This window comes from Rissa tridactyla, chromosome 6 (genome assembly GCF_028500815.1).
Source record: "Rissa tridactyla isolate bRisTri1 chromosome 6, bRisTri1.patW.cur.20221130, whole genome shotgun sequence".
NCBI classification, from domain to species: domain Eukaryota; kingdom Metazoa; phylum Chordata; class Aves; order Charadriiformes; family Laridae; genus Rissa; species Rissa tridactyla.
This window is the reverse complement of record NC_071471.1, coordinates 30,635,519-30,661,022: the sequence shown is the minus strand read 5'-3', so window position 1 is coordinate 30,661,022 and position 25,504 is coordinate 30,635,519. Positions and strand designations below refer to the sequence as shown.

General features: G+C 49.1%; 1 protein-coding gene across 4 annotated transcripts in view; it reads right to left on the bottom strand.

Annotated features, from left to right (window-relative positions):
- DIS3L2 (DIS3 like 3'-5' exoribonuclease 2) overlaps positions 1–25,504 on the bottom strand; it is a 193,891-nt gene that overhangs the window by 30,982 nt on the left and 137,405 nt on the right. For all 4 annotated transcript variants that reach the window (XM_054204600.1, XM_054204602.1, XM_054204599.1 and 1 more), the window contains exon 15: positions 8,589–8,668. In XM_054204600.1, coding sequence (XP_054060575.1) covers positions 8,589–8,668 — 80 coding nt within the window. The remainder of the gene's footprint in view (positions 1–8,588; positions 8,669–25,504) is intronic.

The following is a 25,504-nucleotide window of genomic DNA, read 5'->3' as shown; positions in this document are numbered from 1 at the left end:
CAGACGATACAGGCAAAGCCAGGTTACAAATCCATTAGGCTCCAGATTGACTAATGCGTGGCAAATTGAAAGAGGTGAAAGTGCTGAACTGTAACAGGAACCCCATTCGGGGTGACCTTGACACTGCGAGGAGCTGAGCACACAAAACATGCTTGTGATTCGAAGCTTCTTTTTTTGATGGAGAAGAAACAGGGAGATGCGGAGGGAACAGAGTCCATTGCCAGACTGATTTAGCTGCTCTGAATTGTGGAAAAACAGTTGAAAAAGCCGCAAGACCCAGAGCAAACCACAGCAGCAACTGGGTAAGTAGAACTGCTCACCCTTGCTTCTTGGGAGGGGGTAAGGAGAGGTGCTTCCATCCTCACCCTCTGATTCACGAGGACATAATTTCAAGCAACAAGGTGCACAGAATGCCCAGCTCAGCAGAGTACATGGAAAAGGGGCAGGAGCCCTGTTCTTCCAGGCTCAGCAGCTGGCAAAAACCAGCTTTGCAAAGAGAGTGGTGTCAATGCAAAGCTGATCCTTTACATTAACACAGAACAGCAAGCCAGGAATTTTAAGACTGGGAGGATTATTCTAGCAGCTGACCTCTTGTGCCTGGAGGGCTTCAGGTAGCTACGGCTCTGCTAAATCCACTGACTTGTAGGGTCTAAAACACCTTCCAGAAATGCATTTGTCCTTGAGAGATGGAGAATTCTCTGGTCTTCTCTTGGGACATTTTGCCAGTGGTTAATCTCTCTTGCCTTTCAAATGAGTGTTTTATTTCTAATATGAATGCTTCAGCTCTCAGCCAGTAGCTCTTTAAGAGAGAGCAGTCCCAGCTGGCTGACAATCCACCCAGTTACTCCAGTTTACATTGCCGATCCCCTGGGGAACGAAGGTACTTAGTGCTGAACAGACCGTAGAGGCCCTGCCCACGGCAAACTGAAAGCCCTGGCTCTCTCCAGGCAGAAAGTGCAGATCAAACAGCAGGTTGGCGAGCAGGACTGGAAGGTCTATCTCCAAGCAGAGCATCCTTCATCACCGCCAGCACAACACATGCTCTGAGCACTCAGCATCCCCTTCATCATCTTTGGTCTTACTCCACTGCCTGCCGCTGCATGCAAATTTCCACCGTTAGTTTGTACCTAAAGCACATCCGAACAAAGCAAAAGGCAGCAGCACATGCACTTGCCTGCTGGTCCCAGTGCTTCCTCCTTGTAACATCACAGGCTGGACGGCAAAACCCATACCTGGCAGAAAAGTCAGTCTGCACTACGGCTAGACATTCAAGGATACAGAGACTAAGCCAAAACAAGGACTCCTTTTCCATATATTTTACAATAAAGTATGCCCAGAAATCCTGCTGGGAGAGGGATGGCTAGGGGGCCTGGTGATTTTCTAGCCATGTCTCAGCTCAGGAGAGGGCCTTCCTGGACATAAAATCAATCCAGCCACTTGGGTTCAAGATGAAATTCAGAGGTGCTTCTTGTGGAAGGAGGATGATTCACTCCTTCCCACGTCAGACCTCTCCCATCTACCTAAGGGCTAATCAGAAACCCGTCTGATTCAGGGCTACTAAGAAAACCCAGATCCATAGGTTAGCAGTTCTAGTCCAGATATAGCTCACTGCCTTGGGCATTAGTCAGATATATATAGGCGCGGGAAATTGTGCTGAAATCCTGCCGAGCTTCCAAACATACTGTTAAGCAAATGGATACGTAAACAGATCTCCAGGGATGATACACGGAGACAGCATCTCTGACTCAATTACAATTGCAGCTGATTTTCTCACCTACCTGACTGCCTCCGAATACCCAGACATCTAACATTGACACAAGGAGGTTTTACAGCTCCTCTCCAAGAGAACACTCAGAAACAGATAAGACGACAAACTCCCCTGATTCCACCCAGGGAGAGTAGGGAGGTCACACACTCACCTGGGTTTAAGAGCCCCGTCCTTCCCCCTTGAGGGTGGGAGCACACACCGACTGTTCTGGTACCCCATGAGGATTTAGCGAGAGATCTACTGGTTGATGTGGGATATTGTGAGGAACACCAAAGAAAGCTTCAAATGTTTATTTGGAAGGGGTCAGGTCATCTTCAAATCCCATCTGCTTGCTCAGGGGAAAGGCAGGTTTCCTTGATCATCTTTTCCACTTGCAGCCCCCACCCAGCACTGACACTCCAAGGAGTTGGCAGTTACTATTTCTACAGCACTGATGTTAAAAACCTGTTATTAAGCAGCAGGGTGGCAGGAGGAGGCAGGTCTGTGTCAAGAAAAGCAGCTAAGTAATACCTGGGCAGAACCTTTTGCAAGAGCCCTTCTTCCTCACCTGGAAATGGCTATTTTGCAGCATATGTCCCAGCAGCCTTTGGCTGTGTCATACAGAAAACTGAACTCATGCCTTAGGCAGGAAGGATTACGTATCTTTTGAAGTTTTAAAGGTCAACCTCCAGACTTATTCTCCTGGAAAATTTACCCTACGCTGAACCAAAACCAGGAGGGCTGGTTTATCTCTGTGTACGATGACAGAATAAGTCACCAGCCTTGCCTGGCCAACTCTAGTGATTACCTTTTGGCAGGTGAAGGACATACATCACCTGCTGACTTGGGTAAAGGTTAGTGCCAATAAGTCAAACAAAAAACGAGACACGGTATCATAAGAAAAACTCCCAACCTGCTTAGTCTTGTCTTTTGTAGAGTATATCTTCTGGGCAGTGCTAACTCATGCCCTGGCTTGCATTTTGCTTCCAATACCATTCTCATCCACACAGGTACCCCTTCCACCAGAGTCTGGTAGTGTTTTAATGCCTGTGAAGGCTGACAGTCTTAAACCCAGGGGCTGGTTACAATGAAAGTGGTGGTATTCCTAATGAAAATACAGGCTTACTTACCCCAACTGCCTCTCATGCTTTTCTGTGGCATCCAAAAGCAGATAAACCCTCCACAGCTCACCAGGAGAGTCACAGGGCAGCTCAGCTACCTGCAATCCAACAAGACTTGGGCAATGCTTGCAGAAACAGAACTGCAGTGCAGCGGGACATGCCTTGTCCCAGCTAAGCCAGCACCACTAGACACTACTAGACAGCACCCACCCAAGCCTGTGACGTCAAGCGATAACCTGTATATGGATTTCCCCCAGGAAATCCCAGTCTGCCAGGCAAGACAAGCAAGAGGAGATACCAACTTCAGAGACTTCTGGCCATGCAGGTCAAAGTAGTGCAGAGAACGTATTTGCTTACCACTAACCAGAAAATCAGATGCCATTAGGGGAGACGACCACCTCCTTCATACCAGCACAACCCGTGCCGCTTTGGTGGGATGCGTACCATGAAACAACCACGTAATAAGGCAAGTCAGGCACACAGTGACTGTGTGAGCTGTGCAGCAGCTCCTTGTACAAACAACCCACTCTGGAAGCCTCAGTTTCTCGTAAGGAACAAAACATATCACACTAAACCTGCCAGCTCATTGCAAAGCAACTAGGTCCATGCTAAAGTCCAACACATGAGCTGCACACCTGGGAAGTACAACTAAAAACCAATCCGTTATGCTGTGTCAGCTGCTTTACATATTTTGTTCCTAGCACTCCCAGTCAACAGCTCTCCTAGCAGAAAAGAATAAACCCCAGACAATTCTGATTTGCTCTATTCAGAAAAATACGCCCCGCCCCAAACCTCGACCCAAGCTCTGTTTACACCAAACCTGCTGCAGCCCTGAATGGTAGCAATAAATGGAGTGACCTAATGTGTTTGTGACAAATAACCCGTTCAAATAATTCAAGCATAATTATAGGCTGGCTCTCCTGATGCAACACTGGGTAGATCACTGCAGATATTACATTCACCTTATGAAAAGACCGCACAGAGGAGCTCAGTTGGTAACCCAAACAGCATTATATATCACTAGCCTGTCAGCGTCAGGAGTGCATGCACCCTGGCATTTGAAGTCCTGGTGTTTTAAGTGATAATCCAATGTACCAGCCATCATTGATTTCTATATAAAAGGGGGCACCACTTTTCCTTTCAACTGGAGCTATTCTTCACTTCTCATTCTGAAGAGTTGTGTGGTGCTGCCCGCAAGTGGCTACACTGCACAGCAGCTCTGTCTGTAGCGCTCCGGGTCCCTGGAGAGAAAAAATGATCAATACTCCAACACTGATTTTCTAAGAGGTCTCTAAGTGCTTCCATGCGAGATGCTGCTCCTCTGGGTTTAAAAATTACTCTGTAGAGAACATGAGAGCCCCCACTGCCAATTCATAATCCTGACACAAACCCCAGCTGCAGCAAGGAATTAAAATGAAATTCATTGGCAAACTGCAAGCTGGTCTATCGGCAAAGGCGACGTCTGTGATGTGAGGAAGGGACCTCAAAAAGAGACCAGTACCCGGAGGCTAAGGGAGCAGGAAAACCACGTTAGAAGAGAACCAGCTGGGGGCAAGGAAGCGACACAATCCCCTGCAAATACGGCCCACATAACAGGATGAATCTTGACAGGGATTTATAGCTCCTCTGTGGGTCTGGGATGGCAGGGACCCTGAGCACTGCATCATCTGAGAAAGGTGACAGTAATCAGAGAGTCTTGGAAGGGAAGACAAAGGCATTTGAAGGGTCAGACTTGCTGTGGGTAGGCGAGCAGAGCCTAGGAGGTCTCAGGAGAAGCGTCTGGACAGTGACAGTGAACACAGGAAACAGACTGAACCTTCTTTTTCTTGGATGCAAACAAAAGACGGTAAACTTCTCACAATTAATTTCATCCAGGGGGATCTCAAGTTGGCTTTAGCTCTTCCTGCACTCAGGGTGGAAGAAGTCCTTCATGACCTTTACTGATCTCATCCTTCCTGCTGCCTGGCAGCCCACAAGAGCGGGCAGCCGGCACTTCCTCAGCACAGCCAGTGTCATATTCCTAGATCGGGGACCGGTGAGTGCGTGTTGTAAGATGGGATTCACGAGCCATGATGGATGCGAATGGCCTTGATGGTCTTTTACTGCCTGGCTGGGTTTTGCAGTTGGATCTTGTGCAGGGCCAGAGAAACTCAGCCTGCGCAGAGGCAGCGGCAGAAAGCCAGTCCCACCCTCAACACCCGGCTCGTCCCACAGTCACACCACGGGACGGCTGGCAGGGATGTCCTCTCCTGGATGTGACTGCACTGGGGCCACGGGAAGGCTGACAATGTGCTGCTGTTCTGAATGTCACCCAGAACACATCACTGGCCGTCCCCGTGTCACAGCACAGCGCTCCCATCGCAGGACAGCTGTCCTACAGCAGCCCGGTGCTCTGTCGATTATACCGACTGATTCCCACTAGGAAGATTTAAGTAACATGGCATAAAAATGAGAGAGCAGACTGCTTGCTTCTGCGTGAGGTCAAGTCATTTCCTCTGGGGCCACGAAGGACTGAAGGGCTGGAAAGGAATGGCAGCCAAGGGGAGGAAAGTGTCTGGGTCTGAGTAGGGAAAAAGAGGAGAACTGATGGCCCCTGGTCTCACCCCCAGGACCGCAGGGGCAGGGGCAGCCTCTCTCCTCCACACAGCTCCCGGTACAGCACTTGTGTTGCTGCTGGGACTATTAAGTGCCAACGGATACCGATATATGATAGCAGGGGTGGAGGGGTGAGCAGCTGGCTGCCCAGCACCTCTTCTGCTCTCAGCCCAAGGCTCCCCTGAGCCCCGTCACCCCACAGTGCTCGGCACCCAGGGTGCGACAGTGGAGCGGGCGCCAGGCAAGCATTGTGCCCGTGAATGCTCCTGCGGGCAGGCAGGCAAACGGGAAGCTGCTGCGTGCAGGCAAAATTTCCTTGGCAGGGTTTTATCATTTTAAAGGGAACAAATTCCAATTGATTGCCCTTGTAAGAGCCTGCATGGTACTTGCACTTCTAGCCTAAGCAATAGAAATTTTAATAGCTCTGGTAATTACACTTTCAGCAATGCTGTGGTCCTTTGTTCTGCGAGTGGGAGGCCAATATCCGCTGTTCTCCGGTGGCCCCGTCTGGCTGCAGCTTGGAACAGCATTTGCCACTTGGAGGGGAAGGGACACTCCTCCCGTGGCCGGGGTGGCACTGAGCCTTGCACAGCCCTGCTCACACAGATCTCTGGGGCACCAGGCACACTCCCTAGCCCAGAATGGGTTCCCATCGACCAGGATCACCCCTGCTTCCTCCTGTTAAAACTCCTGCTTGAGAGCTTCACGCACCTGCTGCACTCCTGCCACGAGTCTGTCCCTGGTGCAGGTCCCAGCCCCAACGCTCTGCTGACGCCACTGAGCTCTGGAGTGCACATTTCCAGTCTTTCCCATGCATGAGCTTGCAGCGTGTTGCCAGCATTTCTTCTCTGGACTGTAAACAGCTCCAAAACATGGTGCAGACACAAACGTTACATTGCCTTAACTTCTAGATACATGTTTAGAAGGATGCAGAAGAGCTGTTATCCCCTTGGTCCCTGATGAGTACTGTCAAAGCCTGACTAGGCTTGGGAGAACACAAGGCCTGCAATTTACCCTGGGAAATTGCTAAGGAAAAATTATCACGACAGCTGCCATGCTATTGTAGGGATAACAAATTAACCCTATGGAAGGCCCCATGCTTGAGAAGCATGGTCTCTGCTTGGCTGAGAGGGAGCCACGTCCGGCGCTTCACTACGCTATTCAAAAGTGATGCTCTGTTGCCAATAAAGCTGCAGCGCACGTGAGCTCCTTCCAAAATCACCCCGGGTACAACCAGAACGGAGCACACGTTTGGCTCAAGGGCACTTTACCTGCAAGAACACGTCAGACGTAGCACAGACCTTCACGCTTCAGTTCACTGGGCCAAGGACCGTCAGCGGCGCTGGGCTGCACACACAGGGCTTAGCGGGATAAGGGCGTGCGCAGACTTAGCCAGGCTCTCCCTGGGAAATGGGATTCTGCTCCCCCCCAGGTTGGTCAAGCAAGCTATAAAATACAAAGCGTGGGGCCCCGCAGGGAGGTATAATTGCAGTTTGGATCCGTCAGACGCGCACAAAGTCTGGGTGTACTTGCAATCTCACTCATCCTGCCTGTGCTGTATTTTTCCAACCCATGATCCCGGCTGGCATGGCTCGGGGTGGCTCGGCTCCCACACCTGCCAGAAACGCAGGTCACAGCCATACATCTCTAAATCAACAGCTGCCAACACGCCACAGCTACTTTTTCACATGCTGGACCACTCACAGCTAAAAGCAAGGTTTCCAAGCAGAACTGCGATTGGCCTTAGCGCTTAAACAAAGTAACTCCGCTCCCGTCCCTGGAGTTTCCTCAAACAATGGCACAAAACACCCACTGGAGCCTGGGGGAGAGGAGGGTCTGCAGCAGAAAAAACCCACGGCTGCTGATTTTTGAGATATACGCCACACAATTAGAAACACTGGGTCTATAAACATCCTTAACAAACCCCAATAGGTCTGGGGGTTTTCTTTTCCTCACTGTCCATTGTGTGCCGCCGCCTTTTAAAACCTCAAAAACAAACACTCTTCCCTTGTTGATTTTATGCTTCTGCGCTGAACCACACGTCTCCCTGTTAGCTCGGTGGTGCTGGAGGTACCAGCTCTCCTCACCCATGCCTCCGGGGCCAGGATATTTGGCATGGGAGCATGTACTGCCTGCTAATCACCCATCCACAGGTGGGAAGGATTCTCCCAGAAATTATCTCCCTTCTTGTTTATACACTGAGAATTCTCAGCTTAGAAAGGGGCAGGTGCTGCTTTGCGGATGTCCCTCTTCCTTGTCGGGACCGTTCTCGTCAGCGTTTCAGAGCAGATCTCATTACAGGCTGTTTCGTCCATTTACAATTTCATATACCCTCCTGCAAGAAGCAGAACTATCTGGGTGGAGGCAACAGGCTATGGATTTATGACATGCTGGTATTCAGGCAAAGTAACCCAGCGCGAACACGGAAATATGCTTAACTGTGCTGCTGCCGTCAATTTGATAATGAGAATGTGATTTGAAATAAAAACATCTTGGGTGCCAATTCACTACGGCAGCTAGTAAAAACAGACAGAATACCTAGAAATTGAGGACTCTGTGCTCCAAACACATCCAAAGCTTGAATATCATACGGTACCTTATAAAAACAGAGTGTGTGGCTGCACTGGGGCTACAGTACCACAAATGAAAGGCCACTCTGTGAACCCACAGAGCTCGAGCAGGGAGAATGGGATGCTGCATCTCTGTGCAGCTGAGCAGCAGCGAGGGCTGCCCTCTGCGGGGCTTGTGCAGCCTTGGATGCTTTTACCCCCGCCCGCGTTCCCAGGGTCACCCCCACACAAAACAGTTGAGTGTTTGAGCTGCGAACACCCCTGGGCAAAGCCTGGCTGAGTTCTGCCAGAGCCCATAGCACCCAAGAACCGGCCTTTTAGCCAAATAAAAGCAGGTTTTAAATGCTGCAGAAGAAAGGGGGCTTGAGGGCCTTGTGCATTTTAAAGGATCCAGCCTTTACAGGAGCTGTTCTCAGTTTTGGGTCAAGCCCGAAGCCTGCTTTAATCTACTTTTAAGTGGTACAAGCAGTTGTGATCCCTCTGCCAGAAGGCAGGGCAGTTCCCTTGCAATGCACCTTCCCCTGTCTGCTGTGTGCGATCTTCCGCGGGACTTACTTGTTGCTGTCCCGGTATTGATAGATATAACAGCCTTGAGGCATCCCACTCTCCTGGTCCAAGGTAAACGAGAGCTTCAGCTGCAGAGAGGAGAGGGGGTGGGGGAGAACGAAAAGAGAAAGAAAAAAAAAAGAAAAAAAAAAAAGCAACATTTTAGGCTCTCAGTCATCACAGCAACTTCAAGCGAGGCTTGTGGGAGAAAGCTTAACTCGCTGAGACTGACACGCAAACACCGTGGCCTGGAACATACCGCGGGGTTCCAAACCTCAGGGAAAAGTCACATGCGTTGCAGAAACCTCTCGCTTTTTCCACCCTTTGTTACTATAAAGTGTTTGTGGTTCTTCTGAAATGCATGGGTCATAACGGTTCACCCCTCCAAACCCACCCACACACACCACCCTTCACCAAAGCGATTGCGGTTCCCCTCAGACACTAAAGAAATGAGTCTTCTCCATCGGCAGCTGTAGTTCCCACGAGTCTTTCTCTGAAAACTTTCCCGGCTCCATCTCGTTCCTCCAGTGCATTAGAACAGAGGAGAAACCACAGAGGGAAAGGTGACAGATTTTTCCTTCTGTGCAGAGTTATTAAAGAGCTGTTAGAAGGGTTTGCAGTTTGGATCCGCGTCCGGCAGGAGGCTATGATGTGACCTGGAAGCTGCTTTCTTTGCAGCTCCAAGAAGGCATTCGGCAAGGGCTTTCAGATTTCAAACACGGCTCATTTTATTTAAGGGGGAAAAATTAATCCTCTTTCAACAAGCAACAGAACGGTTCTGTGGGGAGACTTTTTTGTGCTGAAAACGTCTCTGGTGATTTTATATGCTGAACTGCCTAGAAAACAGCACGGGGCTGAGCCCTGCAACAGCCCAGTGCATTCGAGCAGCCTCTTGTTCCCAAGGGGAAGGCTGCTGTCCCCAAAAGCAGTGTCCCACCAGCTCCTGCAGCCACCAGGTGCGGCTCTTCTGCTCTGCAAAAGGGCTGCAGACCCTGACCAGGAGCCAGCAGGCTGGGTACGAGGGGCAGCATCCTTCAGAGGAGGTAGCTGCCGTCTTTACGCACTGAGAGCTTCGGCTTTTTTGGGGTCATAGAGACTACGACCACTGCTGGATCGTGCAGGACTCTTGAAACTCTCTGGGAAAACCATTGCAAGGGCTAAATGTCGAAGGAGGTTTGTTATGATGAGCCCGGCCTTTTTAAACAGGGAAAGGAGGAGAGAGCAGTGTTGAGCCACTCCATTTGATCACAGACTCCTTTCCTCTGGGCTCCAAGGAAATTGCTAACTGAAATTAACGACTTATTCAGGAATGAACACAGAATTAAAACATCTTTCTCCCACAGGCTGTTAAGAAACCCTGCGTGCTGAATCCTTAGATGGTGCACTAATTTTCCCTTCCCTAAAGGGTAGCAAAGTCATATGCTGTGCTCTCACTGACCCAAACAAAACTGCATACCATGAAATCATCAAAAAATTCACCATCTTGGATACCAAGTTAAGAACCGAGTACCAGGCTGAGGCCAAATCCAGCTGATCTCCCTTGACTTCTACACCCCTAACTCTGTAAGCCATTGTGCAACACACGCTCCTGTGACAACACGTAACACATCCGTCCGTGCTTTGATGTGCCCATGGTACAAGTATCATGATTTGTACCACAATCCAGACAGCAACCTCTTACACTCTCAACCACTACCCCTACCTGCAAGCTTTGATCTTACTACAGCTTAGCATATTGCTCATATCCATTTTGGAGACTGGTGTCTAAGGCAGGACTAGCAGGGTCAGTTGGGGATGATTCTTCTGGATGAGATCCACAAAGCCAGGCTACAGCTACAGCCTTTCCAGATGCTACGATGGTACATGGCAGCTACCCGATAGGAGCAGGAGGTCACCAAGGAACAAGCAACCTCCCCAAGGGAGGCAAGTGATCACCTTGTTGTGGCATGGGCAAAGGTCACTTGTCTACAACCAGAGTCCCCCCCTAGGTGAGCTGCCCTGGTTTGGGAGCTAAAGGAGGGACTGGGAACTGCCCAAAGCCATTTTTTCTGGTCCAGGTTTTCCAGAGCTTTCCTGCTAGAGTATCAAAAAGCACCTCAGAGGCAAAGGGACAGCAGTTACCCTGGGCACAGCTCCACCTGGTTCTGCACTTTGAACAACAGGCACCGCATTGCAGAGTTGTTAGGGAAGAAACAGCAAAGAAAAGTGCAAAATTGAGCAAAAGTGTGGCTTTGGCCACTTTCAACAAAATTTCTGATCAGGATAAACTCAGGAGTGCCTAAGCCTCTCATTTGCAGCTCTCAGATAAGTGGGCTTTGGGCTTGCTGTAACTGAGCATCTCTGGTTACAGCTCACCTGGGCTCTGGGCCCCCTGCACCATCTGGGGCTGGAGCCAGCTCTGTGCAGGGAGACAAGTCCAGGGGAAGGGAAGGAAGGAAAAGGGCTGGGAAGGAAAACAGCATTGTTTGGACAGGCTGCTGGGGAAAGCTGTGGGGCAATCAGGTATGGGAGGGTGACCTTTCCACTATCTGGGGGGACGGGGTCCCATGGAACCTGCCTACCCAAAAAGGAAAGATCACAGTTCCCAAAGATAATGAGTTTTCAACTTTCTGTTATTTTAACCCTTTTTTGTCAGCTCCTGTTATTCCAGACAAATGAAACACACCCTGCTTGGCAGGCTCAGCTGTCTCTGCTACCTACCAGTGCCAGCAAGGCCTGTGTCACCGGGTCTATACGCAACTTGACCATCTGGGGCAACACTGTCAGGCAAGAGGATGCTGCTGTCACCCACAGTGACAAGACGACCCCACCCAGAGAAATGTCAGGGTCAGACTGTCACACAGAAAGACGGGTAACTAAAGGTCTGTCCCAGCAACCATAGCTCAAGGCAGCCATGCAGTCGCTGATCCACAAAACTGATTTTTTGCAAATCTGCCCTGCTGATGCACTGTCATGGCCAGCTAGGAGGGGGAAGAGGGGACCTGTGATCGTCACCCAGGCCAGGCATCCTTACAGACCCTGAATGAGCCAAGCTCTGGCTGCCTTTGCCCATTTGGTGTCATTTGGTCTCTGCAGGGAGTGCGGAGCCCCCAGGCAAAACTCGTGACAGGGCGGAAAGAGAGGATAAGGCAGGATGCTCCACTGAGCATCCTCGGACCCATGCTCACTTCTGCAGGGCCGTGTTCAGCTGCAAAGGCACTCAAACACTCCCTGGCACCTTAGTACTTTGTAGGGTGTGCTCCGCAGTCTTTTCCTCCCATGCTAAAGCTAATCTATGAGGCACTTGCTGCCACAGACCTCCAAGAACAAAACTAAAGTGTCCTTTCCCAGCTGTCTGTACACCCTACACTGCTGCTTCTTTCTGGTCCTGTCTTCTCCAGCAGCCACCCTTTTCCTTTTGCCTTCCTTCACCAAGCACATCACAAAACCTCTGCTTACTTCTGAATTAAAGAAGGTTGCAGGGAAGGCTAGGGGCAGGAGAGATGTCCTGGAGGAGCTGATCATCCAACTTTATCGTTCCTCCTATCTGACTTCTGCGACAGCAATGTCACGAGACATCCAGAGCCTCCCAGACACACAAAGCCCTACAAAACAAGCAGATTTTTGCAATCCTCCCTCTGGCACAGCTCTAACTCTTAACCAATTTGACAACATCACTCCAACACCGTGTGCTGCTTTGAAGCTCCTTTTTTTGTGTGTCAGAAGGCTCCTTGTCAGAAGGCAAAGGCTTGCTGTAAAACCAGCGAACAAACTAATACCCAGACAAAGGAAAGGGCACTGCTCTTCAAAATACCAGATTTTATGCCTGCAGCAGCAAGGGGCGACTGAAATTTCATGCAGCAATGCAAGTGCACGGTGACCCCGTCACAAGGAAGGCTCATCAGATCAAGGGAGCTTCAGCATTAAACATACGAGACCATTTCATTTTACAAGGCACTGCTGGGCTTCGCTGGGAGAGGAGGGGGAGAGGAAATTTCCCAGCGCCATACTGCGGTGCGATTCGGCTTGCACTGCCCCCTTTGGTAGCGTAGCCCCGGAGCTCTCATGCTAATAAAGATCCCTTTCCACTTCAATAGCTTTACACATAAAGAAACGCTCGGCATGGTGCGTGCGTGAACTCAATGGGAAAGGGAGCTGGCACGTAGCCACGCTGAGAACAGAGTGCTGCCTACCAGGCGAGCCCCATCAATAATTGAGATGTCAGAGGCACAGGGAGGTGTGCGAATAAGAGCTGTCAAAAGGAGTAATTGGGATCTGTGCGGATACAGTGATGGATAGGCTCGCTCGCCACCAGACACAATTGCAATACACCCAAACAGAAGAGGAACAGGGCACTGAAATTCAAAGGGGCTGGGGCAGGATCTTTGATGGGCAGGATGCCGTTGCCGCTGTGGTACCCAAAGTAACAAGCAGGCGCGGACACGTTATCCGGTGATTGGTTGATGGAGCAAGAGAATGTACCCACAGCACGTGGTGGATCCTTGGTAATGTTTGGTGGCACGTACTGCAGGCTCGAGGTGAGGCTGATGCCACCTCCTTGAGGAAAGTCATCTCAAGGAAAGTCCTCTCCTGTCCACAGTGGTCACTGGGCATGGAGGGCTGCGTGCACATAACACTTGTTCATGTAATGGCTCCGCTCTCCAGATTGCTAACATCCTTCTGCTCCCTATTCCTACATCCTTAAGTCCAGCAGCTGGCTGATAGCGGGATGCCTCCTTGTTTCTCCATCCATCAGACACTGACTTGCTTCATCTCCACCCAAGGGTTCCCACAGACATTCCCCTGACAGTGGCGAGCAGACACCAAACCAGCACACAGACAGGGACAGACACGAGACACCAGAGAAAGGAGAAGGGCTCAGGGCAGCTGCCCTTCAGCGCACCAACAGTTCTGTGCTGCCTGATCCCTGCGGGGACCCAGCGCCCTGCTCAGGCCTTGGTGGGGGGTGTTGGGGAAGCTGTCTACATCTTGGGGCTTCTTCCACCAAGGCCAGAAAGACACTTTTCAGAAAGGGGGAACAGTGCTTAACGCTGTCATGGACCTCCAGGGTTGCCCAGGCTTTGAAGCAGCCAGCAGCCGCTCTCATTTTAAAGAAAGTTTTAGACCTGTAGCAATTAGGGGCCCAGTCATGCGATAAAGCCTGGTAGCTCCAACAAGGAGAGAGCATGAGGTACAGCCTTCTGGCTGCTGAAACGCTGCCAGTACCTATATTGACTTGACTGGGCAAATTCTGCATGCCCCTTGAGTAAATGGTTTGGCTTGGATCCCCCGGTTCTCAGCCTTGGCTCTGAGCAGCAAACCTCTGTCATTAGACGAAAAGTTTTCTCTACACATGCACTGTATCAGAGAGGTTTTATCAGTTCAGCCGAATAACCAGGTCAAAGATTTCAGATGTGTCCCAATTCTGGGGCAATGTAAGGGCAGCCTTGGTTATAACCGTTCAAGGTAATTCCACCGATGTGGTGGGGTACTCAAGCAGAAAGAGTTCACCCAGGGCAAGGAGGAGAGGCAGAACACAGCCTCCAAGACAAAAACCAGGGGACTGGATCTAAAGATTATACTGAAAACGCTCTCCTGAAAGGCAGGGGTTCTTTTCTACCCTTGGCACTTGTTTAAATTTAACCCCATTCGCATGGAAGTCCAAAAAGACTGGTATCAGCTCCCTCTTGGAATAAAGGCTCCCCTCTCCAGCAAGCTCTAGAAAGCTTTTTAAGAATAAACTTAGTCATCAAGCAGGTTTTTATGCCCCGCTCAAACTTCGGTTTTGACCCGAAAAAAAAAATAGCCCTGAAGTCCTGACACTCACTTTTAAAACCACAAAAAACGAGCCGTGCTCCAGTAACGTAATCACAGAGTTTTCTGGCACCTTGTCCCTTAAAAATACATCCATCTGCCTCCACGCAGGCCATCAAACTCAATCTTGTTCACAATGGATTTCCCAATTCCTGCGTGCTGGAAGGACTGCAGTGGTGCTGGCTGTGCCGGCTGGACGAGCCCTTACAGAAGCGCAGCCTGCAAACCTCACAGCTGTGTTTTCACTTAAAAGAAGCTGCTCTTGAGACCGAAGCACTTCTCCTTCCACGAGCTTTTCTATTTGTGCTGCAGTTCGAAATTGCTGGAGAAAGAACCTGGGTAGAGGCTAAAGAACATGTGGTAAGGACAGGATGGGGATAATAAAGGAGAAATCAAAAGTCCTAGAGTGGAAAAAGAGGAAAGACAGGGAAACTTGCTACCAGCTCAACTAGTTACCTGTTGCATTGGGTTGGGATGGTCCTTCCATTTTGGCTTTGCAGATAGTGAATGTTTGGCCAGTTTCAGTACCTGGTTATGAGACTGCTGTTGCTACTGGTTGGAAGTCCAGAACCAGTCCTAAACTGGTCCCATCTCACCCATTGCCTCCTCAGTGAGACCCCTTCTCCCTGTCCCTAAACACACATTTTCCAGGTGAAGGTGTAAATCCTCCAGGAGGCTCCTGAAGCCGTCCCTGCTGCCCTGTGTCCTCAGCACGGCCCATCCCCAGGAGACAGAGACAAGCAGAGAGGTAAAATCAGCTGTCCCATAAGCCTGATCTTTGGGGAAAAGGTGTTCTGAAGGGGACGTCACCAGCAGCTGCTCTTCCTGCCCCACTATCACCACTCCTGAGACATCTCGACCTGAAACTGGAATGCAGAGCAGGCATGGGAAGGAATCAGCAAGGAACACGCTGGGTGTTCAGCATGCTCCACAGCCAGCCAACCCACATGTCCTGGGGTGTGAGATGATAGTGCTGTGTTTGACAGAAACTCCTGGCCAGCCTTGCCCCCTTTAACAGGACAGAAGAACAACTGGGTGCAAATGGGCAGCAGAGTCAAGGGTGACTAATTTCTGGGGGTGGGACCTCCTCTCCATTCCTGCTTCACTTTTCCATCTTGGGGTCTCCCATGCAAAGGATCCTCTCTTGCTTGCTGTGATACAACTCATCGTCTTGGGTTTTACTCATTCTGCACCACACAAACTGCACGTCTCTCCAACGTCTCCTCCCTCTCACGACATTCACCAGCAAACTACCTCTGGTAGCAGGCTACAAGATCCATGAAGGTGGCTAAAGGACAATGTCAACCTGAAGCTCAATCCAGCCTAGGAAATGAAGCTGAAACTCATTTGGGGTATTACTCTCACCTGAACCCCTCTGCCCATTTCTATTTTACAATCCCATCATTTACTCAAATGTTATTCCTCTCCTCTGCTGCTGCCTGTAACCCACAACTGCAGAAAATACACGCAAAGCCAGTGAATCCCTGACGCTGGAAGATGGAAGACAGCAGATAGCTTTCCCCCCTTCTTTAACTAACCTCCTAGGCCAGAGGTTCCCAGCCTGGGACCCAAAGCCACAATAAGATGCAGCGAGGACCCTGGGGTCTTCCCACCATGGGAGCTAAGTCACCAACGCGTGTTTCCTAGCACATGCGAGGGCTGCTCTGTTGCTGTCTGGTGGCCCCAAAACCTCTGCTACAGGTGGTCGGGCAGCACAGCAAAACCAAAAAGAAGCATGGCTGGATCCTTTGCAAAGACAGGCAGATGCTGTCATCAAAATGGCAAGCTGGCATCATACCCTTGGCTTGTATTTCACAGCTGCAAGTCAAAGCTGAAGAGCCTTTCTGGAAAGACGGAGCAGGAGACAACTTTCACCACTTGGCAAAAATATAAACTGCAAATGAGTTTATTTTTAAACATTCACACTTGCCTGCATCGGAGGTTTCAAACACAGTACGCAATCCGCAAAGAAACAGATCCAGATTTATTTAGAAAGACTAGCTGAATACTTCCGCTCACTTTATAATTTATAAACTTGATGAGCTCATTCTCTAGATGCATGATTAGGAAACCACAGGACTAAAACACAGATTATACAATTGCAAAGGGTTTACGTTGGTGGATTAAAAATACCTTCCTCAGAAGCTAACAAATTGTGACACCACACCGCATGCTCTAGACCACTAGGGAACTGTCAATGAAGTTAGAGGTATTTTCTACACATGCATCAATTTTAAAAATAAAAGCAAAACATCCCTAGGAAATGCCACATAAAAAACTGTGACACTAACAAGATAGATGCCAAATTTCACTACTCGGCCGTTTTATGTTACTCTGAGCCTGTCTCTCAGCCTCTCTTTAAAGCATTCCCGGCCCTTGCACTTCTCCCAGCCCCACCAGTGCTCTAACAAAAGACAATTTCACTGACTTAATCTTGTGCAATAATAGAGCATTCACAAGCTGGGCTTCACCAGCCTCAATAGAGATGGGAAGTTTTGGGCTACAGAAAATTCTTGCATTTTGAAGACTGATGATGACTTACAGGCTTTACAACGACGCGGAGGAACAGTTGGGTCCCGCCCAGTCCCAATGGTCTGGGAGATAGGGAAATTCACTACCTTCACCTGGTAGATATGCAAATTCACTTGGGAAAGCAGGAATTTGGGCGAGGAGGATGATCAAGACTCTAGGAAGAGGCTAGATTGCAATCAGGAATTTGAAACAACTCCAGAGACTGATGGAGAGGCAGGACTGACCCTTCTCAAAGCCATTAAGAGTTGCCGGCAAGTCAAATCTCCCTGTCCGTGAAGAAGCTGATGGCTGGAGGGCAGCGCTTGGACACCACGTACTTTATCAGAGAGTGAAAATTCCCCAGGAGAGACCAGAGGCCAACAGCCAGAGGCCAGGGGAGCCGCACAGGGACCTGTAACCGGTGTGAATGGGAACAGGCAAGACCAGGGTCTGCAGCACAAGGAGAGAGATGGGAAATCCAGCTGCTGACACCATGCTGCCCAAGCCCATGGGCACCAGCAGCCAGTGCAGAACTCAGAAAAGGGGAGCACGACAAGCAGCAGCCACCACCGACAGCCAGGACCAAGAGACACCCTGGGCCTCATAATCCCCGGCTTGTCGGAAAGCTCACCATAGAACAGGGGCTGGCAGAGCAGCAAATACATCCACCGCTCTGAAAATCCTAGAGCAAATAGACCAACGCAGTAAGTTAAAGTAACCATGAAAAAAAGGAAATATTTCTCACTATTAACAAGGAGAGAAACTTCAAGCGTACGGCTGACGTAAAATTTCTCCTAAGCTGACAAGTGTCAGCAGCAGAACAGACAGGCGTTTCTGTGCAGCCATGGTGCCTGCAGCCTGCCGGTCGGTTGTACCTGGGACCTGAGAGGGTCTGCAGGACCAACACTGGCTTTTTCACCGGGTGGGTGGTATGGAAGTCCACCTATATACCATCTGATCTGATGAAGGAACGCAAAGCCTGATCAGAAAGAGATCCCTAAGGCATTTCTGTCCCAAAATGGTATGTGAGAGCCTGAAAGACTTAAAAAAAGCAATCAGTGTGTTCCACTCTTGTTTTTGATGAAAAGTCACACAACCAAGTGGAAAACCCTCTAAACTCGCTGCTTGGTATGTCATTATTAGAGGGTACTGCAGGTAACATGTCATTATCTCCAACTGCTGTTATTTCACACACCTGAGAGTCATGTCTGAAAACAGATCTCAACTTACTGACCCTACGTTTAAGCAGCATGAAGTTTAGCTTCATGCTTGGCCCTGCTATTTTGCGAAAGCCCGTGGTCAGCAGAGAACAGCGTTGCAGAAGTCAGCGGCTCCCAAAGAGACGGCAGATCCAGCCACTGATGGATGCAGCATCACCAGGGAAACACAGCGCACAGCTTACAGGCAGTTTCTTTAATGGAAAACAGAACAAGAACGCCAGCAACGGTAAACGTTCGTTTGATGACAAGCAAGGGGACAAACAGCCCTTCACAAAGCACTGGATGGTTTCCGAGAGCTGCCCCAGCTTCAGGCCAGAAACAGATCCCAAAGCAATGGTTGCCTGAAGGAAGACAGGACACCGCGCTGTCTTCACATGGCTCAAGCCACAAGGAAAGGCAAGGTAAGAGCTGTGGATGCAGATGCGTCTGTGCATGTGGCAGGGGAAAAAACGGTTTGGTGTCTCTTATTGCACCCAACTACAGTATAACTTTTTCCCCCCCCCCCAAGAGCCTTGGAGGATGCTGATACACATTTTACAAATCAGCCTATTTTGTGTCTTCCCTATGACTATTTTGTGTCTTCCCGTAATGTGCCCAGTCTTTGTCATTGCTGTTGGGAGGATACATGGAGCCGAGGGCATATCAAACACAGCAAATCCTATTTTCTTAAGTTTGTTAATGCTAACTGCTTCCTCTGCTAAGGCACTAATGGAACTGTGAGAACCCAGGAGCACAGATTAATTCAGTGCCCAGGTACTGCCTCATGCCTGGAGGGATTTCCGTAGAGTTGCACTAGAAGACAGACGAAAGCTTGTAATACCCTCTATACAAGAGATAAACCCATTAAAATATGAACAGCCCCTGCGCCGACATGATAAGAGCTATGCCAGGTAAAAAGAGAAATCACAACAGGATTTCTAGGTTTAGTTATATCTGCAAGCCATTAAACTGGAGCTGGGACTATGAAGATGCAGAATACCCTGATCTCAGTTTGACAGCCACGCCATTCTCCCCCGTCCTTTGGGGTGCTGCTGCGAAATACCTGGCAGTCACCAAGTCCAGCCCTAGCACTGCTGACTCGAGCTTTGCTCGTTCTCTGGGGACAATCTGGACTCTCTCGCAGCTTGTTAGAACCTGCCAGGACTGCAGGCAGCTGTGCTGTGTCCCTGGCCAAACCTTCTCCTCCCCACACTGTTAGCAGCACGGGATGGGAAGGCATCTCCTGCTACACGCTCCCAGCCCACTGCCTTCCATAGAGCATTTTCTCCACGCGCTGTACGACATAAAATGCCACCCAGCATCCCACCACAGCAGTGCCAGCTCCCTCCCCCCTGGGCAGAGGTGGGCTGCGTGCCACGACCTCCTCTCCCTTACCTACATGAATCTTGTGGCATGCTTAAGTGCGGTTGCTTGGTGCACAAGATCCAAAGCTTTCCAAGGACATCCCTGCCCATTCCTGTGGATGGCAAGAGCTGCTGCCATTAGCACAACCCCTGGGCTCCCCTGGGGCTGGGCTGCCTATAGCTCCATAGAATTCTTCTGGCAGCGACCTGCTCCCGCTCACACCTTCCTAGGGACCTCGTGGCTCCTCTGTCGCAGGGAAAGAAGGAAGCAGGAGTGGACAGGGGCCAGGCGACTTGTCCCAGCAAGCCCAGAGCCCAATGGCAGTGGGACGGGCACCCTGCCCTCCAGCTAACCCATGACCAGCCACCTTCCTCCAGCTCTGACACGCCTGCGCTTCAGCAGGGAAGCGATTTCTGCATGTAGACATTTCGGAAAGGGCTCTGGCAAGGTTCACTCTGAAAAGGTGCAGTGTAAAATGTAAAGTATTTCTGTAGTGCCAAGTCAATGTCAGAGCCCGCAATGCTGCTGTTGATCCCCAGGCTGGAGCGTGGAGGGTAGGATCTTCTTCCAGGCTGTTTGTAACCCTCTATTTTGCACTGTTATTTAATGTATGTAAGGGGCTCGACATGGTTTATGTTCAGTAGTTGTGGTTTCCAAGCAGTATTGCGTTTCTTCAAAATGAAGATGCATAATATTTTAAAGCTATTTTTAAAACCAGCCACAAATCTGCAATCTTTTACATCATTCCTCCTTCCTCCTATCAGACCCGAACCATAACATACAGTCACAGAAGACCAGAAAGCTCACGTGCGAGAAGTCGGCTGCAAGAAACTCATGTGTGCATGCACACACACACACACATACACACACACAGGGAAACTCAAAGCTGTAATTCAGTTAAATTGGTACAAGCTATGTTTAAGGTTTCAAAGACATCCGGGATGTAGTCCACTGTTTAGAGTTGTGGGTACCAGCATGCCGTATGCGGAGAAGGAGAATCTAAGAACTGAACCAAAGCATGAGGTATTTATTTAACAATCTGCCACAGCAAGTGTAAGGGAATTAAAAGCTTTCCTGCCCCTGGAGTCCAGCACACTAGCAACCTGATCGTGTATCATCCTAAAATCTCATCACTGCCTTCCCTTGCCGGGACTGACCCCATCCACTCCTAAAGCAAGTCACAACACAACTGAACCTCTAGTTTCCATTTTTAACACACCCCTCCACACAGCAGAGTCAGCCGGTGCAGGGAAGGCTTAGAAAAATCTTTAGAAATCATCCTTAAAAGACAGCCTGTAAAGTACCACTCCCTAGAAATGCCTGGCTTCGGCAGGGCATGGCAGCTCCTGCAGAGCGCTCTGGTTTTTGCAGTATTTTTGCATCAGTCAGACATTCCAGTTTACCAGCCTAATGGAGTTGGGGCTTTGTTGGGTTAATTTTGTCTGGTCGGTCCTGGAATTGGAGTTGCCCATAGCAAAGCGGTAAGTTTTAAAGGCAGAAACCAACACCATATTTTACAGAGACAGTCAAGTTCTTAAAATTAGTTATTTATTCCAACAATATTAAAAGGAGACACACCGCTTTCTCAGTCATTTTTCCATTCGTAGTATTTTGTTTTGTTTTTTTAAACCCATGAGCCTAATCCCTAATTTCTCTACGGAAAAGCTGGCAGAAAAAGATCACAGGGACGAAGCATCAGCCTCCTAGAGCATCCGCTGCGCTCACTCACCCCTTGGAGAGGTTGCTGGGCTTGTTGTTGAGATTATTTTTTTTTAAATACACTCTGAAAGTAAATAAATAAATAAAAATATCTCCAGGCATCGGTATGAGCTTGTGAAGGAGACCCAGACAACGCATGGGAGGCTAGAAAGGAGCCAGTAAATTCTAAGGGTGTAGAACAGGAGAGGGGATTAAGCCTGGTGATTAAATTAGACGACGCATGAATACATTCCAATGCGCTACATCACTCAAGCACTGGACAAAACATATGGCAACAATGGAAAGCGCTGCCCACGAGGTCACCTTTAATATGATTAGCCATGGAGGCCTGAAAGGAGATCTCCCAAGTACCGGCGTGCTAACCCTCCTTTGTGCAGGGCGGAGGAGCAGCCCTTGCAAGCCTTTGAGGCTCCGTGAGCCCCGCGCCAGTGGCGGCTGAGCATTAAGGGATGCGCCCAAGTCCATTGAAAGCAGGACAAAAACAAAAAATGAGCCTACAGGCCGGGCGAGCGCGCTGAGAGCAGCTTTTGTTCCCCCCTTGCAGGGCACCGGCAGGAGCCTTCCCCAGGGTGTCCTGCCTGACAGCTGGGTCACCCCACGGGCTCTCCTGTTCCGCTTGGACTTTTCAACTCCACTGGCCCGCATTCACCGGCACGGCTCGCCTCTTTGAAGGGGGAGAAAGCGCCTCATCCATCACTGACACGAAGGGAGTTAATTCACTTCTTTACAACTGGAAAGGCTTTTGCTGCGAGCAGGAGGGAGCGCAGGAAGAGTAATGAAATCCAAAAGGGAGCCAAATGATGCTTTCCTCTGCTAGACGCCAGCGCTGGCAGCGCTTGCTGCTGGCACAGCCCGTGGTGGGTGAAAGGAGACTCTTTTGTGGTATGCCATTAGCTACTTCCAAGGCCTCAGTTCATGTTTACCACAGCCACTGTGTTACTTCACTTGGTATTTTTTTCCAGTCCTGTTGATCATACTGCAGAACTGACCGAGTCTGTTTGGAAGCCTTGCTCACAGAAAGCAGAAACAAATTGCTTTTTGAAAGGACTATTTTTTTTTTTAATTCCCTAAACCAAACCTCACGCTGCTTTCCATAAACCCAACCTAATGCTGAAATCCCCACTTAAAGCTGGAGAGCAAACGTCCCTGCTAGGCTTTGCCCACTCCGGTTATTGCCCAGCCATGCCACTTGCCCCCGGCAGGGTGACAATGTCACCGGCCGTGGGAGAGCCAAGCTATGCTGCCCAGACCGCACTAGAGGGCATCTCGCATCCCAGAATTTCTCCACACCACGCAACGCTGCAGCCCTGTCAAGTAAAACCCCGTTACAACAGCAGCCAGCAGGTTTTCTGGTCAGCTGTAACGAGAAGAAACACTCGATGACATTAAAGATAATCTCATGTGAGTCACTCTGCATGACAACCTTGCTGTAATCAGGTGAGCCCTTCAGACTGCTGAACTCTACCCCGGAGGACCTTGGCACCCTCGTCCGAACTCCTTGCAAGGTTTCTGCAGGCCTTTAGCATTTCAGATTCCAGGCAATGACTAATCAGGGACACGTGAGGGACAGGCCCAAGGGCAAACTTCTTCCACAGACTTTGTATTTGCATGGCTGGGTGCGTCAAAGTCATGGAGAAAACGCCAGGAGGAATTTATTCTGGCTACACAGGTCCCAGCAGCTACAAAGGCTCAGTGACAAAGCAACAACTAACATGGCGCAGGACCGCTGCCAGCTGAGCTCTTGCTATTGCCAGGAAAAGGAAAGGGTCGTCTCCTAAAGCCCTTTCCAGCTCTACGTTTCCAGGATGCCCTAAGTGCAGCTCAAGCCTTGACACAGCACATCCCAGGCGCTGCACTGTCATGGTCAAGCTGTGAAATGCCTGCCCTGTCAGAACAAAGAGTCACCTTGGACCTTCTAGTAGATCTCATGGACTCTCATGGGATCTGCCAAGACTGAAGATCAAGCCAGTTTCTAAGGAAACAAGGTAGACTGGGCAGCTGCACGCTTGCTCTAAAAATACTTAGGGCAGCAGCTCCATGAAGGAGGGTAAGATTTTTTTTATTTTAAACAAACAAAAAAAAACCCTCCCCAAACATAACTTTTTCAAAATGAAAATTAACAAGGCTTGGGAGAAATGCCTGTGGTAGCATCCATTTATTTGCTATTTATGCTCTTTTCAGCAAGTCTTCCTCCTTTGAATTGTATTTTGTACCCATCACTATGCTACAAAGGCTACTCATAGCACAATCCCTGATCCTCAGTGCCGGGTCTGAAGCAAACTACAGACCTACCAAACAACAAGAACAAGGATGAACTAGGCCTGCAACAAACACACCAACCCAGAGAAGTTGGTTGTTAGAAGCTGCCTGCCTTTCAACAGTTTTCCTGAAGGGATGAAGCCCAGATGATGTTACTTTGCCCAACTGGTTGGGGGTTAGGACAAGTCCTCTCTTTCCGGCCGTGCTGAGTTGCAGATGGTAGCTATGAACTCAAAGGAAGAAGGTCGTTACATTCATCCTAAGGAGTAGCCATTTTCTCCCTACAAAGTGGACACAGGTTTGACACACCTCCATCTGCTAGATTTCTTCATGCCAAGAAGCATGACCATCACTTTTTGGTCCTGGCACTTGGAGGCTTCTGTGCTGGGCCCAACCTACGGAAACTCCATTTAGATGCCATATTTCTATCTCTCAGTATTCACTGTCTGCTCTAGACTTCATTTTAAAACTCCTGGGACACTGAGCAATAGCATTCCACCAGCATGGAGAATGTCAGAGCTCAGGTGAGAAGAGGACTGAACAAACCCAAGAGCAAGACCACCCTGTGAGTGAGATGTTCAGCCCACGGTGTTTTATACTGTTTTGCACTATTTTAAGAAAAAAACCCCTCTGTCTGCTGTCTCAGCTGGTTGCAAGAGCACCATGTTCATGGTCTTCAAGCTGATTTCAAGGAACTTGTACAAATGCTTCTTGCGAATTTTAAGGGAGACAACCACGCTCCACAAGGATTTCAAGGTTGGTCCCCTGCTGAAAGGAACTTTGGCAGCAGCACCCCTTGGCACCACGTTATGGATCCATCGATACACCCACCTCTTACTCCTACCTAAACACGAGAAACCACTAACTCCCCAGCTCATTTAACCACCTATATGTTGCCTGCTGGCTTATTTAAAAAAAAACCAAAAAACTAAAGAGCATGGCATGCGAGCACAGCATTAAAGGCTATCAACCATCACTTTCAGTAATGTTTGAAAATAATAAAAAACAGAGAGCTGAAGTGAAAATTCAAAACCTCAAAGTAATTTCAACCATACATACATGAGAAGGGAAAAGTTTATACATGATGCAACAGAAAAAATGACTCACTTTCCAAAATGCCAAAGCCTGTTTTAGTTCATTCTGCCTTCTATACCTGCTAAACACATCACTGACAGAGAAATCATTTAATAAATTGCGTTTTTTAAAAAAATCCCATTTTAGCTATTTAAGCATTTTATTTCCTAGTATTGTAGGTCAGGTTCTGCTCTAACATGCTAATCAGAAGCAAAGTGCTAGCTCAATCCATGAGGTTTCTTCTCAGAAAAGAAAGGAGAGTCTTGAGATTAAAACAGAGACCTTGAAATTGAGGTGAAACTGCAGTCTTAAAGCTAATGCAAAACCTCCTGTTGATTCCTGGGACTGAGAATTTCTCAGTCGCGGGGCTGATCTCAGCATTGCCATGAGACACCCAATACGCTACAGCTCTGTGGTCCCCCAAGGTAAGCAGGACCAGAGGGATCAAGCCCACGACGCGGCCAGTTTACTTCAATTGTCAAGGAAGGCATAAATTAAATTTTGTTGAATTCAGGCTAGATTTTTTTTTTTTTAAAGCAAACAATAGTGACTGGTTGGTTAGTTTGTATTTATGTGACAGAATCAGGTTTTTCAAGTTCATTTAAAGGAATTACCCACAAAAAAACCCTTCACAGTGATTGTGCACGGCTGGTTTCTTCCAGATGTCTGAAGTCTCTCAAACCACTCTAGTCCAACAAACTCTTGAGGACACTTTCTCGCTGCCTCTTGCTTAGTTTTCAAGCAGCCATCAATTTAACAGTAACCCATCACAGATGGGCAGCAAACAGTCGCCAGCTTGGTTGGTAACTAATTAGTACAAATGCAATATATCTGCTACCAGCCTAGACCCAAACTGGAGAATGCATTTCCTTCAGAGCGAAAAGTTTAATCCTACTGTCAGGTTTTAAGGCGTTGACAATGCATCAACTTGTGAATACGTATCTTTGGAGAGAGATGGGCATTTATGCCTCAAGATGGGAGCAGGAAGCAAGAGGGAATCACAGT